Genomic DNA, 14,476 nt, shown 5'->3' on the forward strand with positions numbered 1-14,476 from the left:
TGTAAAGTGGTTCTTTCAGCTTTTTCTCCTAACAAGGGCTTTCTAAATATAATTAGCATTGCTTTCTAAAAATAATTAGCATTTCTTTCCAGCAGTAGACCTTGAATTTTGGTTTTGTTCAGCTTTCTTCCATGTGGCTTGGCTATGTCTAGGAAAATAGTCTGGGTCTTACATCTTACCATGAGTAAACTGGTAAAGTGTTACTATGTTCTTAACCTCTTTCTTTAGCCTGCAGTGCTAAGAGACCCTCCTGAAGGACCTGGCCCAGAGCTGGGTGTTGGAAGCCCTGGCCATAGGGCAGTGCAGGGGGCAGGGTTTGTAGCTGTGACTGCAACAGGCAGCTCCCGACAGCCCGACTGCTCCCCCTTGTGAAAAGCGTGGCCATAGGGAGTGTTTTTCAGGCTCCATTTCAGAAAAAGTGTTTTAACACAGACAAGAGTAGACTAAATAAATAAGGACAGAAGGCAAATACTAACTTAGAGTAATGCTCCTTCATGTAGGGAAATGTGGGGGGAAGAGAAGGAAAAATTACACTCTTTTACCCTACAGTAGGCTATCGTTAGATTTTTTTGTACAGTATCTGTGTTTCTGCTATTCTGAGAGACAAACAGTCCTGTCAGGTTTTGATCACAGGCTTCTGATCACAGGCGTGAGACTTAAGTTTCAGTTCTGTTCAGCTGAAGTCCGGAGGCTCGGGAGAGTAAACTTGAATAATGGGGATTGCAACTAGTCATAGTGGGTTTGTTTGTCTGTGAATCTAGCGGGTGGTCTTCTAAAAGTGTTGCCACTGTCCCATAAACGCGAAGATTTTTCAACGTAAAAATCTCTGGAACATACTCCGGTCTTTTCTGGTGTGGTATGTGAGTGCTGGGGTTCTGTTCCTTTTCCCAGGCTTTATCAGTTTATCGGAGCGCACAGACCTGCCCGCGGAGGTGCTGCTCCCCGCACCGCCCGCACGGCTCTGCCGCCCACCGCGGGAGCGTGGGAGCTCCATAGAGGAGCCGGGGAGGGGGCGGGAGAGGGGCGGTCTGAAGGGTTTGCTGTGAAGGGCGGTCTGAGGGGTTTGCTGTGAAGGGCGGTCTGAGGGGTTTGCTGTGAAGGGCGGTCTGAGGGGTTTGCTGTGAAGGGCGGGCGCTGCGCCCCCAGCCCTGTGTGGCGGTGACGTGGCCGAGGGGCGGCCCCGCCCGCCCGGGGGTGCGGCGGGCGCTGGGCCGCTGTCAGCGCCGCGCGCCGGAAGGAGGGCGGAGCGCGGCCCGTGTTTGGTTCCGGCGGGGCTGAGGGGGCGGCGGGGTCCGCGGCCATGGGGGTCCCCAAGTTCTACCGGTGGATCTCGGAGCGGTACCCCTGCCTCAGCCAGGTGCTGAAGGAGCATCAGGTGAGCTGCGGGCCGAGCGCCGCTGCCTGACAAGGGGGCCCGTTCCCGGGGGGTCCCGAGCGGCCCCTCGACGGGACGAGGGAGCGGGACGAGCGCCCGGGCCTGTCCCCGGCCGGCCCTTGGGGGCTGAGCCCGAGCCCGAGCCCGGCCGGCTCGCCCGCAGCTGGGACGGCCGCGGTTCAGGGGAGCCGGAGCTCGGGGCAGCCCGAAGTGCCGGGGTGGCGGCGGGCGATCGCTGCGGAGGGGACAGCGCTCGGTGCCCCCGGACGGCCCGGCTGTGCGGGCCGAGCCCGCCGCTGGGGCAGCGCCGCCCGGGGCCGGAACCGGCGGCACTTGAGCCCCTCGTTACGGCCGGCGATGTTTCCAGCAGTCCCGGACCCAAACCGCGCTGTTCCCGCAGGGAATGCCCAGCCCCGGCGTTCCCCTGCAGTGTGGCGGTGCCCGGCTCGCTCCCCTGCTCCGGCTCCCCGTCGGTAGCCCCGCGGGGAGCCCCGGGTTGGAGTTTCTTCCTTGTTGGGCTCAGAAAAGTTACAGCTGCTGACGAAGGATGGCGCAGTAATGACGAGGGACGGGTTTTGCAGCCCTGTTGCGTTTCCTTGTTGTCACCTGCGTCGGGCAGTTTGCGTTAGCAACTAAATCGGGAAGTAGGTTCAAGCCTGGAAAAGGACAGTGGTAAATGATGCTTTTAACAGTAGGGCAAAAAAGTCTTGTTTTCAGGGAGGCCACGTTTGGTACCTGTTAGGTACAAGCTCTTTATCATTTTCAGGTGGTGTTATAGATGTGATTTTATAGTCTGAATAAGGATGTTCTGAGAGGGGTGACAGTCGAGGGCACGTTTGAATATTAATACATTTTCCCTAAACAGCTATGATTTTTAAAGATTAAATAGCTGTTGTGTCATTGTAACTAAGATGCCAGGTTCAAGTGATTCCAAACCTGGATATTTGACCCTTCCTGCTGGTCTCAAAGCAGTTTTCAAAGCTTAGGTCTTTGCTTATGCTTTGCTTGGTCCTGCTGTCTGTGTAGCCAGAGGCAGCAGTGTGTGCTGGCTTTTCTGCTCTCTGCTGAGGAGTCTGGGCTGCTCACCAGAGCTGTGGAACCTTTAAGCTTGTGCTGAAGAGCTGTGGCAAGCTGGAGCAGTGTCTCCTTTAACCAGGGGGTTGCAGCAGGGGGTACAGTTGTAACGAGAGCAGGGTTTTTATGAACAGTCATATTGGTGGATTAAAGAATAGATTTGTTTATTGCAAATTGATCTTGTGCGTGTTTTGTGGGGTTTGGTAACAAAAAGAGAGTAATGACCCCTTTGCTTCATATGTTTAACAGTGTTTTTGTTGCTTTGGGAAGGTTTTATTTCCTTTAAAAGAAAGTGTGACTGCTACAGATAGGGCTGTTAGAGGAGCAGAGAACTAGAAAGAAAATAACACACGTTTGGAAGTGTGGGAAAGAAATTGATGTTATCACTGCTAACTGAGCTGCTTTTGGTGGTCATTGCCACTCTCCAGACTCCCAGGGGGCTCAGAGCACTAAAGAGGCAGCTTGCCGTGGGCAGGGGAGGAACTGGCTAACTGGGAGAACCCTAAAGATTCTTAAGCTGGCTTTGCTTTGGAAATGCTGTTGGAAGTTGCATCCTCAGTTCTGTAGTTTTTATTGTTTGTAGTACAGCTATGGAAGACTGAGTCAGGCAAGTGGGGGGGGTTATAAAAAGGAAATAAATGTTTCTCAGAAGAGTGATTTTTGTTTGCTTTTCCCTTTTACAATGTAGAAGATGGACCGAGCACAGGGACAAAAGTTCCAGAAACAGCCAGGATAGGATAGGAATCTGTTCAGCTGACTTTGGTCACTGAGAAAAATCATAATAACAGATTGCATGTGCAGGCAAACCCATAACCAGAGCAGGTGTGCAGCAGGTTCCAGGGAGGTTTTCTCACCTCAGCTCGTTTCCAGAGTTCCTTGCTCTCAGCTGTGCCTCAGGCAGTGATTGCAGCGCTTCAGCTTCACAAGCGGGGACTGACCGTGGCTTTTGCAGATTCCAGAATTTGACAACTTATACCTGGACATGAATGGCATTATACATCAGTGCTCACATCCAAATGATGATGATGTTCACTTCAGAATCTCAGAAGATAAGATTTTTGCCAATATCTTCCACTATTTGGAAGTATTGTTTCGCATTATTAAACCGAGGAAGGTTTTCTTCATGGCAGTTGATGGAGTAGCTCCAAGAGCAAAAATGAATCAGCAGCGTGGGAGACGTTTTAGGTAAGAAGATTAGTTCTGACTCTGTCTTGAGGATAGTAAACACTTAAAAAACCCCACTTACTTACATGTATGCCATAAAAAGTAAAATAGATTGACTGGTTGTGCCTTTGACAGTGATTTTAACTTGTAGTTAAATGAGAGTTACTGCCTGTAAAAATGTTAAAGTGAAGATTCCAAAAAGGAAAGTTTGCTTGTCTCTTAAACTTTTCTCTGTGTGTGTGGCACTTGGGGACAGGGGAAGCTTTTTCTTACAAAATTTTCTGTGACATAAATCTGTAATGGAGCTCTTGCAGATGTTTCCACTGGCTTCATAACCTGGGAGTGTCTTTGGTATTTGTGAGTGCTGGTTCTGGATATGCCTTTTTGGTAACTGTAGTGGAGGGTTCTTTGACAGTCATGGAAGAAATCAAGTTTTGAATGAAACTGATTCCCTGTTGTTCCCAGTTCCCAAGATACCTACTTCAGTACAGAGCTGCAAGTAGGTTCTCAGTGTTAAGAATTATAGTAGTGTTTTGGGAGATTTGGAAGCTTTTTTTAAGATTGCTGTAAGGAAAGAAAGCCAATGGTCAGACAGCACAGGGTTGGTGAGTGAAATGCAACACAAACAAAATGGGGAAAAGGGATGAGAGAAAAGATTTTCAAGCAACTGGACTTTTTTGTGGGTTTTTTTCTTTAAGGAAAAAAGGAGGTTGAGAGGAAGTAGAGATTAAAGAAGTTCTAAATAGAAAATTGTGGAATTGAGAGAAGGACAAAAATCTAAGACTTAGGTGATTTCTCTATTTCTGGTTCAAATGGTTATGAAATCATTGGCCAGGAAAGATTGGGATAATATTTTTAGTTTCTCCATTACTGGTGATGATAAATTGTTCACTCCCTTGGTATTCCAAACCTGCTGCTTTGTTTCACTATGTTACCTTTATTTTCTGAGACAGCATTTGCAGATGTTTAGATCCCAAGTATTCCTACTGTTTCAACAGTCATTGTGATCAGCCATTGTGTGATCATCTAAATATTAACAGGTTACCATCAGTACTAGGAAGAAAAAGCTGTTTTTAAGGCTTCCTTGTTGGATGGGAAACAAATTCAAACTATTCAGGAGTTAAATTTCTCTTCTTTTTTGTTTTAATACTTTAAAAAATCAACTATATTTATTTTGTCAGTAAAGCTGTACTTAGGATATTAACATTTGAATGAGATGATTCTTTCTCTGCTCTTTCTTCAAACCTGTTTTGTTTTAGGTCAGCAAAAGAGGCAGAGGACAAAATAAAAAAGGCATTAGAAAAGGGAGAAACTCTCCCTACAGAAGCCAGATTTGACTCCAACTGTATTACACCAGGTAAGACAATTTCTCAGTTGTTTAAGTGTTTAGCTTTATGTTTTTGCATCTATATTTTGGTACTGTTTTTCTGTCTTAAGGGTGTTTTTTAAAAAACAGAAGACAGGCTTAAGCTGAGAACAGAAGTTTTAGTAACTCAGTAGGGTTGGAGTATGGTCTCATTGTAAAAATTTTTTAGATTATTATGTAAAAAGTGAAATGTCTTAGAAAAAAAACCCAGTTATCCCCTTCATCTCTGGTAGAATTTTTTTTGGTTGTTTTTCTTTTCATTAATACTTCTAATATGTAAATGCAAACTAGTGAAAAGCTTTGTTTTTAACTTAGATTTCTGTTTTCAGGAACTGAATTCATGGCCAGATTGAATGAGCATCTTAAATATTTTGTAAATATGAAGATTTCCACAGACAAATCCTGGCAAGGAATAACAGTCTACTTATCTGGCCATGAGGTCATTGCATTTTCTTATTATTTTATTAAAATAAATTTTTTTTTTTATAGAAAAATACTTACTGCTAATTTTTTTGTGTGTTTGTTTTGTTTTGTCCAGACTCCTGGGGAAGGTGAGCATAAAATTATGGAATTCATCAGATCAGAAAAAGCAAAGCCTCATCATGATCCAAACACAAGACACTGTCTGTATGGCTTAGATGCTGACTTGGTATGTGCCATTCAAATACGACAAACAGCAGAAATTTGTCAAGACTGTACATCTTTGATATCTTCCTAAGCTTGTAGGGTTCTAAAATGTTGTCAAACAAGCATGTTATTTTGCATTCCTGCAAACTTTTGAATTTGTAATGAAACACAACATCAACATTTCTTTATACTGCTTCGTTTAAAAAATGATGAAGTAAGACCTTTCTAATATCTCTTTGCAATAGATAATGCTGGGATTAACAAGTCATGAGGCACACTTTGCACTCTTAAGAGAAGAAGTCAGATTTGGTGGTAAAAAGGCTCAAAGGTGATTTAACTTTACTCTTACTTTATATATGATGAAATTAAATCCAAAAGATACTGGGTGACTAAAACAGGTTTGTGTTTGGTAGTTTGTTTGGGGTTTTTTATTGATTGCATACTAAGTTAATAAAGTCTTAGTTTATTTTTTGGGTTAGAAAAGCCATGACATTAGTGAAGTCAACTTGTTAAATTGTGCATTTAGATTAATTTACATGACAAAATGTATGCTGTCAAAACAGCTGATAAAAAATCCTTAAAGCTTTGGTGTGTTACAGTTTTTTCTTCATATTATTAATAGGCAACCCGGGCTGTAGTGACATTGTTTCCACAACTGTCTTATGCAGATACTGACTTTTTAATATATCTCTGAGGTTTTGTGCTTGTAAATAAGTTACTAGAATAATTACTAAAATGTTGGCTACTTTATGCCATAAGCAAATGGTAGGTTTGTTATTCTTTAGTGCTACATTGAAGCCCCTAAATAATACCTATGGAGCATATTTTCAAGTTGAGCATATTCTTTTCTTAGAATCATTTCAAATGACTACAAAAGTAACCCATCCAGTTTAGATGTGAATCTGTGTACTCTCTATTTATTCACACTGGTTCTAAAATACCTTGAAATTTGTTGGGCTTCATGCAAAGTTAGATTAGTTTGTCCCTTTTTAAAACAGTGGGGTAAGTACTTAGGAAATAGTTCCTGCAGGATGGAACTCCACAGAGCTGCCCTGCTTTCTCTAAGTTACCTGTTCTCCATACAGTCACATCTGGTCTTTAGGAGATTCTACTGCAAAATTTTATAGACCAAACCAGATTAATCCTAAAATAGATTCAAGGAAGTGTTTATACATTATTTCTTCTGTAAGGATACAATCCTAGTAAAAACTCTTGGGGTTAGGTAATCTTGGATTTATATTAATATTAATGTTGATAGTGTGTTTATAAATAATTAACTGGGTGTTTTGAATAATTTACAGAGCATGTGCACCAGAGGAAACCACATTTCATTTACTGCACTTATCACTGATGAGAGAATATATTGATTATGAATTTTCCCCAGTAAAAGTAAGTTCTAATGGAGCTGAGATTGGAAAAAAATGCGTGAGGTCTTCATGTGAAAAATTATAATAAAAATTACACTCCTGGGGTTTTTTCTTTTTTTCCTTCTTTTTTCCCTCCCTCCCCCAGGACAAGATTTCCTTTGAATATGATATTGAAAGGATAATAGATGATTGGATCTTAATGGGTTTCCTTGTAGGAAATGATTTCATTCCTCATCTACCTCATTTACACATAAATCATGATGCACTGCCGCTCCTTTACAGAACATACATGGCTGTCCTGCCAGAACTGGGAGGTAAGAAAACTAAGTTCAGCTGTAGAAAGTAGAAGTATTAACATTCCTGCCTTAATATTTGTTGACCTTTTTAGCCATATTAGAATGTCTAGAATTTACGACGCTTTCTTTAGACAGCCAGCAAGATTGCATTCTATTATCTGTGGGGCATTTAAATATTAAAATTTTTAAATTGTTAAATTGTTAGTTTAAAAAACATACTTAATTTTCACAATAGGTTACATCAATGAAAATGGGCATCTGAATTTAGAACGTTTTGAGAAATATCTCACAAGATTGTCAGATGTAAGTAACTTTGAAATTGCACTGTATGGAATGGTAAAGTGTGTTGAATATAAACTCAGTAGAGTGCCCTAAAATAAACCATACTGTAGTTTTAATGAACTGTTAAATGACTGTGTTTTACAGGTGGTTCAATCAGCTGTTTTACCATTTAGCAGATGGAATCCAATCAGTTGTTGTCTGATCTTATCACAGTATAGGAGGAAAAAGATTGAATTGTTTGATCTATGCTGTAGCCAGCAGCTCTTAGTACTTTAAGTGTAATGAGGATTCACCAGTAGAGTTGTGGTCCTCAGTTCTTATGGAATAGTGTGGCAGTATTAGGCAAAGCTTGCCACAGGCAGCAGTATTCTCTGCTTCCCCTGCTGGTACAGTTTCCTGTGGGGTAAGCTGTGTCTGAAGGTCTTGGGGAGGAGCAGTTTGCAAGTGTTTTATGAAAATTGTTGGTAAAGAGCAATGAAGCACTACTATGTCTCAGGGGCATCAGCGTTGGTCATGAACTAACTGGTGTACAGGAGGCAGTCCTGTTAAGTGCCAGTGCATCCTAGAGATGAGGTAAGGTGTAGGCCATGTAGAAATGGAAAGGATTAAGCCTTCTGTTGACCTTGGAAGGAGGGAGATAGTTGTTGCCCCTGCTTTCAGCCCTGTCCTCTGGTTCTTGGCTAGAACTATGGCAGTGTTAGGTCTGTGGCACGAGGCTGTATTACCCAGACCCCTATATATGTATTGCTTCTAGAGTTGATAGTGAAGTGTGGAAGTTATTTAACTCTTTTTATTATCCCTTGCTGCCTTACTGGAAGTAAATAAATTATGGCTTGGCTGTATGTTACATATTGCTGAGAAACAAGATTTTTACTATTAATCTCTTGTAGCTCTAGGGCAAAATGTTTATGGACAAATGACTCTACATGTAATCTAATGCACGTACTAAAAAGACATTGTTAATTTAGCATTCTGAATTGGACAGCCCTCAAATATTTGCAAACTTACTTTAATCTTTCTGCACAGTTTGATCGTGAACACTTCAGTGAAGTCTTTGTAGACCTAAAATGGTTTGAAAGTAAAGTGGGCAATAAATACCTCAACGAGGCAGCTGGTATTTCAGCAGAGGAAGCCAGAAAAAATAAACAAAAGAAACAAAAGGTGAGTATTTTACAGGCAGAATTTCAGAAAGTAGAATATTACCTTTTGCAAATCAATATTTTGATCTTAGACAAATTAAACAGCATAAACCTCTGTTTTGAGATTTTTTTTTCAAATCAGAAAAGATAGTAAAACCAGGATGCATTGCTGGTTGGGAGTGATGAAATGGTTAAGTCAAGGTCAGGTTCTCATGAATTTGGAAGTCTTGTAAACCTGTAATTTAATGCTTTGCTGTTCCTCAGAAGCAGCAAAACATAGTTCTGGGTGAGTTAAGGTCAAATCTGCTCAGCTTTATAATTTTACTTTTCAATGCAGAGCCTGCTGCAAGTTTTATGTATTCCAGATACACTGATGTGAGTCAGGTGTGTCTTGTTATTGGCCAATTATTTGACAATGAGTAGGTAAATAGCAATTTCATTGCTGTGAGCTATCTTAGATTAGTATTAACTAATTAACTAGTAAACTTGCAATTCTAAATATAACTAATTAATAAGGAACAGCACCTTTCAAGTATCTTGGCTCTGCCCCAGTGTCATGTTCCCCACCACCACTTCCATTGACTGTCCTTCAATACGTGCCTTCAGCAGGGTGTAGAGTAGCAGCTGAAAATTCCTCTCAGTTTAGTCAGTAACTGTAAATTGTTATCCTGATCTTTAGTGCACTCTGAGGTTTGTAAGGGTGAGATGTTAGCTCTTCCTTTAATAAGGTGTGCTGTATTTGTGGTTGGTTTCTGATTTGTCCCAGAAGTTTGGAGCAGTGGTGTAGTATTTAGCCAGCCCTCTTGACTGATGCTTTGAATGGCAGTGACAGCCAGGAGCTGGCACACCTCAGGTACAGGGGGGCCAACCTAATGACTCTGTTACTCAGTGCTGTACACAAAAGACACTGCAGTGTGGGAATGAAGCGAATATTTGGCTTCTTTGACTCTCTGAAACACAGTTTCTTGTATCCTTACTTCACACAAAACTAATTTGAACTCTTGAAAATTTACTGATGAGAAGTTTGACTGCATACTGGTGCTGTAGAGCAATGCATGATGTAGGTAAAAGTGGTTAAATATGTACTGAACAGTTTTAGAAAATAGTAACATTTTGCAAAACAAATATTCAAGTATTTTTTTAAGGGTAGTTAAGGTTTTATCTGAGGCTGCTCCTTGGTCTAATCTGTCCTCTTGTCTGATTAATAATTTTCTGTAAGCAATTATAGGAGAAGGAAATGGGTTTTATAATAATAGTATTTTTACATTTTGATTATAGCATTTTGAGTTGCATATTATATGGTATTTAATGAGGTTTCTGCTTATTAACCTGTATTTTTATATTATCTCAAATACTAATTTAATAGGCTCAGGAAAATTCTATATCTTTGGCTGCTTTAGAAAAAAATGAAGATGAAGTGACCCCTAAAAGTAAGTGCAAATATTTTTTTCATATACATATAACAAAACCCCCATGTTAAGATGTGTGTAGATTTGGGAGAACTGTAAGAATTTCATGTCAGAGATGACATTAATCTAAATGCAAGACTTTCGTAGTCAGCTGTTGGGAAGTAGAACTACTTTGGAGAGAGAGAGAGTGGGGCTAAAGCTTTTGAGGGCTTCTTCCCTGGCCTGGATTTCTGTGATGAGTTAAAGGAACGAATGAGCAAATCTTCAACAACATTACGATTTTAATAATTGTATGTCTAGGTTTTTTTGTTTTATACTGGGGACAAATGAACAGATGTTTCTATGGCTTTAGGGTTTTTGGTTGTGGTTATTTTTTTAAACTCATTCCACTTGTAGGAAATATTTTTTGCTCATGTTTTGAAATTAATTGTCAAAGATATATGAATAATACTCCATTATATGAGATGGTGTTACTGAACATAGTTAAATTTTAAAATCTATTTTAATGTTTTCTCAGATTTTTTTCTGATGGCTTATATATCTTGTCTGCTCTTATAATTGAGCTAAAAAAATGGACTGCCTGTCTTGAAAGTTCCAGAATTTCTCTGGGTAAAAGACTTTGTTTGATTGTGTCATGTTACTTTCAGTGCAAGGAAGGTATGAGCACCTATAACTTTGAATCAAGGGATAAAATTAAGTCAGTAAGTCAAAAGTGAGTGGTTTTAAACCTGTTATAGTAGAGAAGTGAACATTAATCCCTCTTTTTTTATTTTTCATGCCTGCTTTTTCAGCCATGTTGGAAGATGAACCAGAAGATGATGATCTGTTTGAAACTGAGTTTAGGCAATACAAAAGAACTTACTACATGACTAAAATGGGTGTAGAAGTAGTTTCTGAGTAAGTGTATACTTTTTCTTCTCTCTTATTCTAAGCCCTAAAGACAAGTCTTTGTAAATATCTATTAGAGGGACTATTTACAGGAGCATGTAGTGACAGGACAAGGCATAATGGCTTCAAACTGAAAGAGAGTAGGTTTAGATTAGATAAAAATGAATAAATTCTTTGCTATGAGGGTGGTGAGGTACTGGCATAGGTTGCCCAGGAAAACAGGCCAGGTTGGATGGAGCTCTGAGCAACCTGGTCCAGTGGAAGGTGTCCCAGCCCACTGGGACCCTGCAGAGGGGTTGGAACTGGACCATCTTTAATGTCCCTTCCAACCCAAACCATTCTACAATTCTAGTACAAGACAGAATATTCTTCCATGTTGAAAGCAGAGAACATATGTAAGACTGCTGCAGTGGTGATGATTTTGCCTAATGCAATGAGAGTTGCAACTCAAGTTTTCTGTAGTAGGTATTTGAGGACCAAAGAGAAGAAGTCCATTAGGGTTAAATGAGTCTAGAAAATCATGGTATATTAGGTTCCCAAAATGTGCTATCTTCATTTCTCTGTACAAGGTGCTAAGTACTTTTTGTATATTGTGAAAATTAGTATCTTTCCTTTTTCTTTTAAGTGACTTCTTGGCTGATCAAGCTGAATGTTATGTCCAGGCAATACAATGGATTTTGCATTATTACTACCATGGAGTTCAATCATGGAGCTGGTAAGAAAAAACGTCAAATGAGAAACTGCTGAAGGACAGAGTGATATTTCACCTTGTATACTGGGAACATTTCATGTGATTTGGTTTGGCTCTGATCTGTGAACACTACTGTGCCATAATTAAGTAGCTTAAGAGGTTTTTTCCTTGCAGGTATTATCCTTATCATTATGCACCTTACCTGTCAGATATTCGCAACATCAGTGAACTCAAAATCCAGTTTGAACTGGGAAAACCTTTCATGCCATTTGAACAACTTCTTGCTGTACTTCCAGCAGCTAGCAAAGATCTGCTACCTAAATGCTACCAGGTAGGATATAGAATTAAACTGCATTATCTATCTATTGCTTACTGGTTGTTTGTTTTATTTTATTTTACTCTTTTGACGTTTTTGCATGTCTCATTAATTATATTCTATCTCTAAATTTTAGGTGTATGGATAAATATTCTACTTGTTACTATTCTTACTACATTGTAAAGTTAGTAACAAATAAAAAGTTTTGCATTTGCTAAGCAATTTCTGACTAGGACAGCTAGGTATTGAATTCCTCTACAGCCCTGAATAGGTTTTAATACCAGCCTTCCTCTGTCTCTTCTTACAATTAGTGCTACATTGTCTCTGATATTGTCTCTGTCCTATTTTCCTAGCATTTGATGACTAGTCAAGACTCTCCTATTATAGAATATTATCCACCTGATTTTAAAACTGATCTAAATGGAAAACAGCAGGAATGGGAAGCTGTAGTATTAATCCCATTTATTGATGAGGTAAGTTCTTTCAGCACTTACTGTCTATAAAAGCTTCATAACAAATCTGCTAACTTCCTTAATTAGTCAACAGTTAGACAAGCAATTAAGTGGAAGTTTTGATTTACACTTGGTAAGATCAAAGAAAAATGTAAATGTTAGCTACCTGGAGAGTAAGTCTAGATTAAGTTACCACAAGCAAAGTGGTAGCTTGAGGAGGCAGAAGTCCTAAGTAAGGGCTGTGAACTTCATGTTGTTTGTTAATGTTTTTCACCCGTTATTCAAATATTTAGTTTCAGATTCTTTGAGGAAAAAAAGTTCTATTCCTATATACATAGAAAAGTACAGAATGTCTGTATGTAAAATAAAAGAAGCACTTGAGGAAAAAAAAGTGTATTTTTACAGGAAATCTCCTCACGTGAACACCAGTAACAGGGGGCATTCATGGAGTAATAATTTTCCTTTTGCATATAGGAAAACAGTATTAGATAAGGCTGCACTGTGGAAACAGATTTGCAAAAAGGTGATCTTTAATTCTCCAAAGCTGTTCCATGGTAACTGTCATATTTTTGTCAGAGAGCTGGGACGTGAGGATGGGTGAGGCTGCACTTGGAAAATGAGCACATGAACCAGAAAAGTGCACACATCCACTTTCCCAGGGTAGATGTTTCCATGCTAATTTTTGTTGCCAGTTTCACACGTACTAATTTCTGTGAAATTTAGAAACGACTGCTGCAGGCCATGGAGTCCTGTAATAAGGGCCTGAAAGAGGAGGAGAAACGGAGAAACACTCACAGTCCTTGCCTGATGTACTGGTATGAGAAAGATGTTGAGTTTCAGTACCTGTCACCATGGCCAGAGAAATTCCCTGCAATAGAACGATGTCATACAAGGTAACACTGGCATAACTAGTCTCAAATAGGCTAAAAGTAGTTGGAATACTTTTATTAATATTTTAACCAAAGCTTGCATATGCCAACATCTACACTGGAAAATGTAAAATGTTGAATTAGATGTTACTTGTTTTGGATGGCACAGTGAAAGTATTTGTCCTTTCAAATGTTACTTTGCAAAACAGATGAACCGATGCTAAATCATTGAGAACAATCTTGAGACACAGAGGATGGTACAAATATCTGATAACTAGTCATGATTTATCAGCATGATAATTCCAGAGTACTTTTTTAAAAAATGTAAGCATTTGGATCCAGTGCAGAGCTGAACACAAGTGTGTTTTTCACTTTTCTCTCACTAAAAGTAGCCAACTTTATTTCACACAGGCTGAGGTTTCAAGATAAATTGGAAACAAGCTTAGTAGTAGTGAAACTTAAATCAGAATAGAGGAGGAATGCCTGTTGCTGGATTACAGTCAGTGAAGAATGAATAGTTGTCAAGATAAATGATACCATTAATACCATATGGAACCACTGCTAGTTTAGAATTTGATAATAACAATTATTTAAAATAATGAGTTTGGCATGTATCATGAAGTTTTGTGTTTTTCCTAATGAATTGTCTCTTCATAGCAATAGCATGGGGGGTTTTTTTATAGTCCTTTCTATAGATTCCAAGTGACTTAAATTAATTGCTGGAACGTCAAAGCGTTTGTCAACTAATGAGTATTTGAATGAGTATTGAGCTTTTCTAGAGCTAAAGGTCAATCTGTATGAACAAGTGTTGTACTACTTATTTTTTAGGTATAAAACAATACCTTTGGATGCTTGGCATGTAGAAATAACCCAAAATAAGATAACTAAAATCAACAAGAGTGCATTATATTTCTGTGGATTTCCTACTTTAAAGCACATTAAGCACAAGGTAAAAGATACTTCTCTTCTGACATTTCAGTTGTATTTAATAGATAACTATGTAAGAGTTCAAGTTTTATGTGCTGTTTTGTTTTACCCAGTTCTATCTTAGAAAAAGTGGTGTACAGGTGTTTCAGCAAAGCAGCCATGGAGAGAACATGATGTTAGAAATCATAGCTGATGAGAACTCCAAAGATCAGGTAAGCATTCAGCTCCTAACAA

General features: G+C 39.6%; 1 protein-coding gene across 7 annotated transcripts in view; it reads left to right on the plus strand.

Annotated features, from left to right (window-relative positions):
* The first annotated feature begins 1,248 nt into the window (after positions 1-1,248).
* The window catches only part of XRN1 (5'-3' exoribonuclease 1), a 34,255-nt gene continuing 21,027 nt past the window's right edge, over positions 1,249-14,476 (plus strand). For 5 of the 7 annotated variants that reach the window (XM_027650439.1, XM_027650438.1, XM_027650440.1 and 2 more), the window contains exons 1-18: positions 1,249-1,375; positions 3,402-3,634; positions 4,873-4,970; positions 5,309-5,418; positions 5,518-5,628; positions 5,852-5,934; positions 6,908-6,995; positions 7,119-7,287; positions 7,505-7,572; positions 8,578-8,712; positions 10,057-10,120; positions 10,891-10,996; positions 11,613-11,702; positions 11,853-12,009; positions 12,348-12,467; positions 13,170-13,339; positions 14,144-14,264; positions 14,356-14,454. In XM_027650439.1, coding sequence (XP_027506240.1) covers positions 1,301-1,375; positions 3,402-3,634; positions 4,873-4,970; positions 5,309-5,418; positions 5,518-5,628; positions 5,852-5,934; positions 6,908-6,995; positions 7,119-7,287; positions 7,505-7,572; positions 8,578-8,712; positions 10,057-10,120; positions 10,891-10,996; positions 11,613-11,702; positions 11,853-12,009; positions 12,348-12,467; positions 13,170-13,339; positions 14,144-14,264; positions 14,356-14,454 — 2,097 coding nt within the window. In that variant the 5' untranslated portion in view covers positions 1,249-1,300. Of the gene's footprint in view, positions 1,376-3,401; positions 3,635-4,872; positions 4,971-5,308; positions 5,419-5,517; positions 5,629-5,851; positions 5,935-6,907; positions 6,996-7,118; positions 7,288-7,504; positions 7,573-8,577; positions 8,713-10,056; positions 10,121-10,890; positions 10,997-11,612; positions 11,703-11,852; positions 12,010-12,347; positions 12,468-13,169; positions 13,340-14,143; positions 14,265-14,355; positions 14,455-14,476 lie in introns of those variants that run through there. The other 2 variants (XM_027650442.1, XM_027650443.1) reach the window with 2 other exon arrangements.

The sequence above is a fragment of the Corapipo altera genome, unplaced genomic scaffold, assembly GCF_003945725.1.
Source record: "Corapipo altera isolate COAL_440 unplaced genomic scaffold, ASM394572v1 54, whole genome shotgun sequence".
Taxonomy (NCBI): domain Eukaryota; kingdom Metazoa; phylum Chordata; class Aves; order Passeriformes; family Pipridae; genus Corapipo; species Corapipo altera.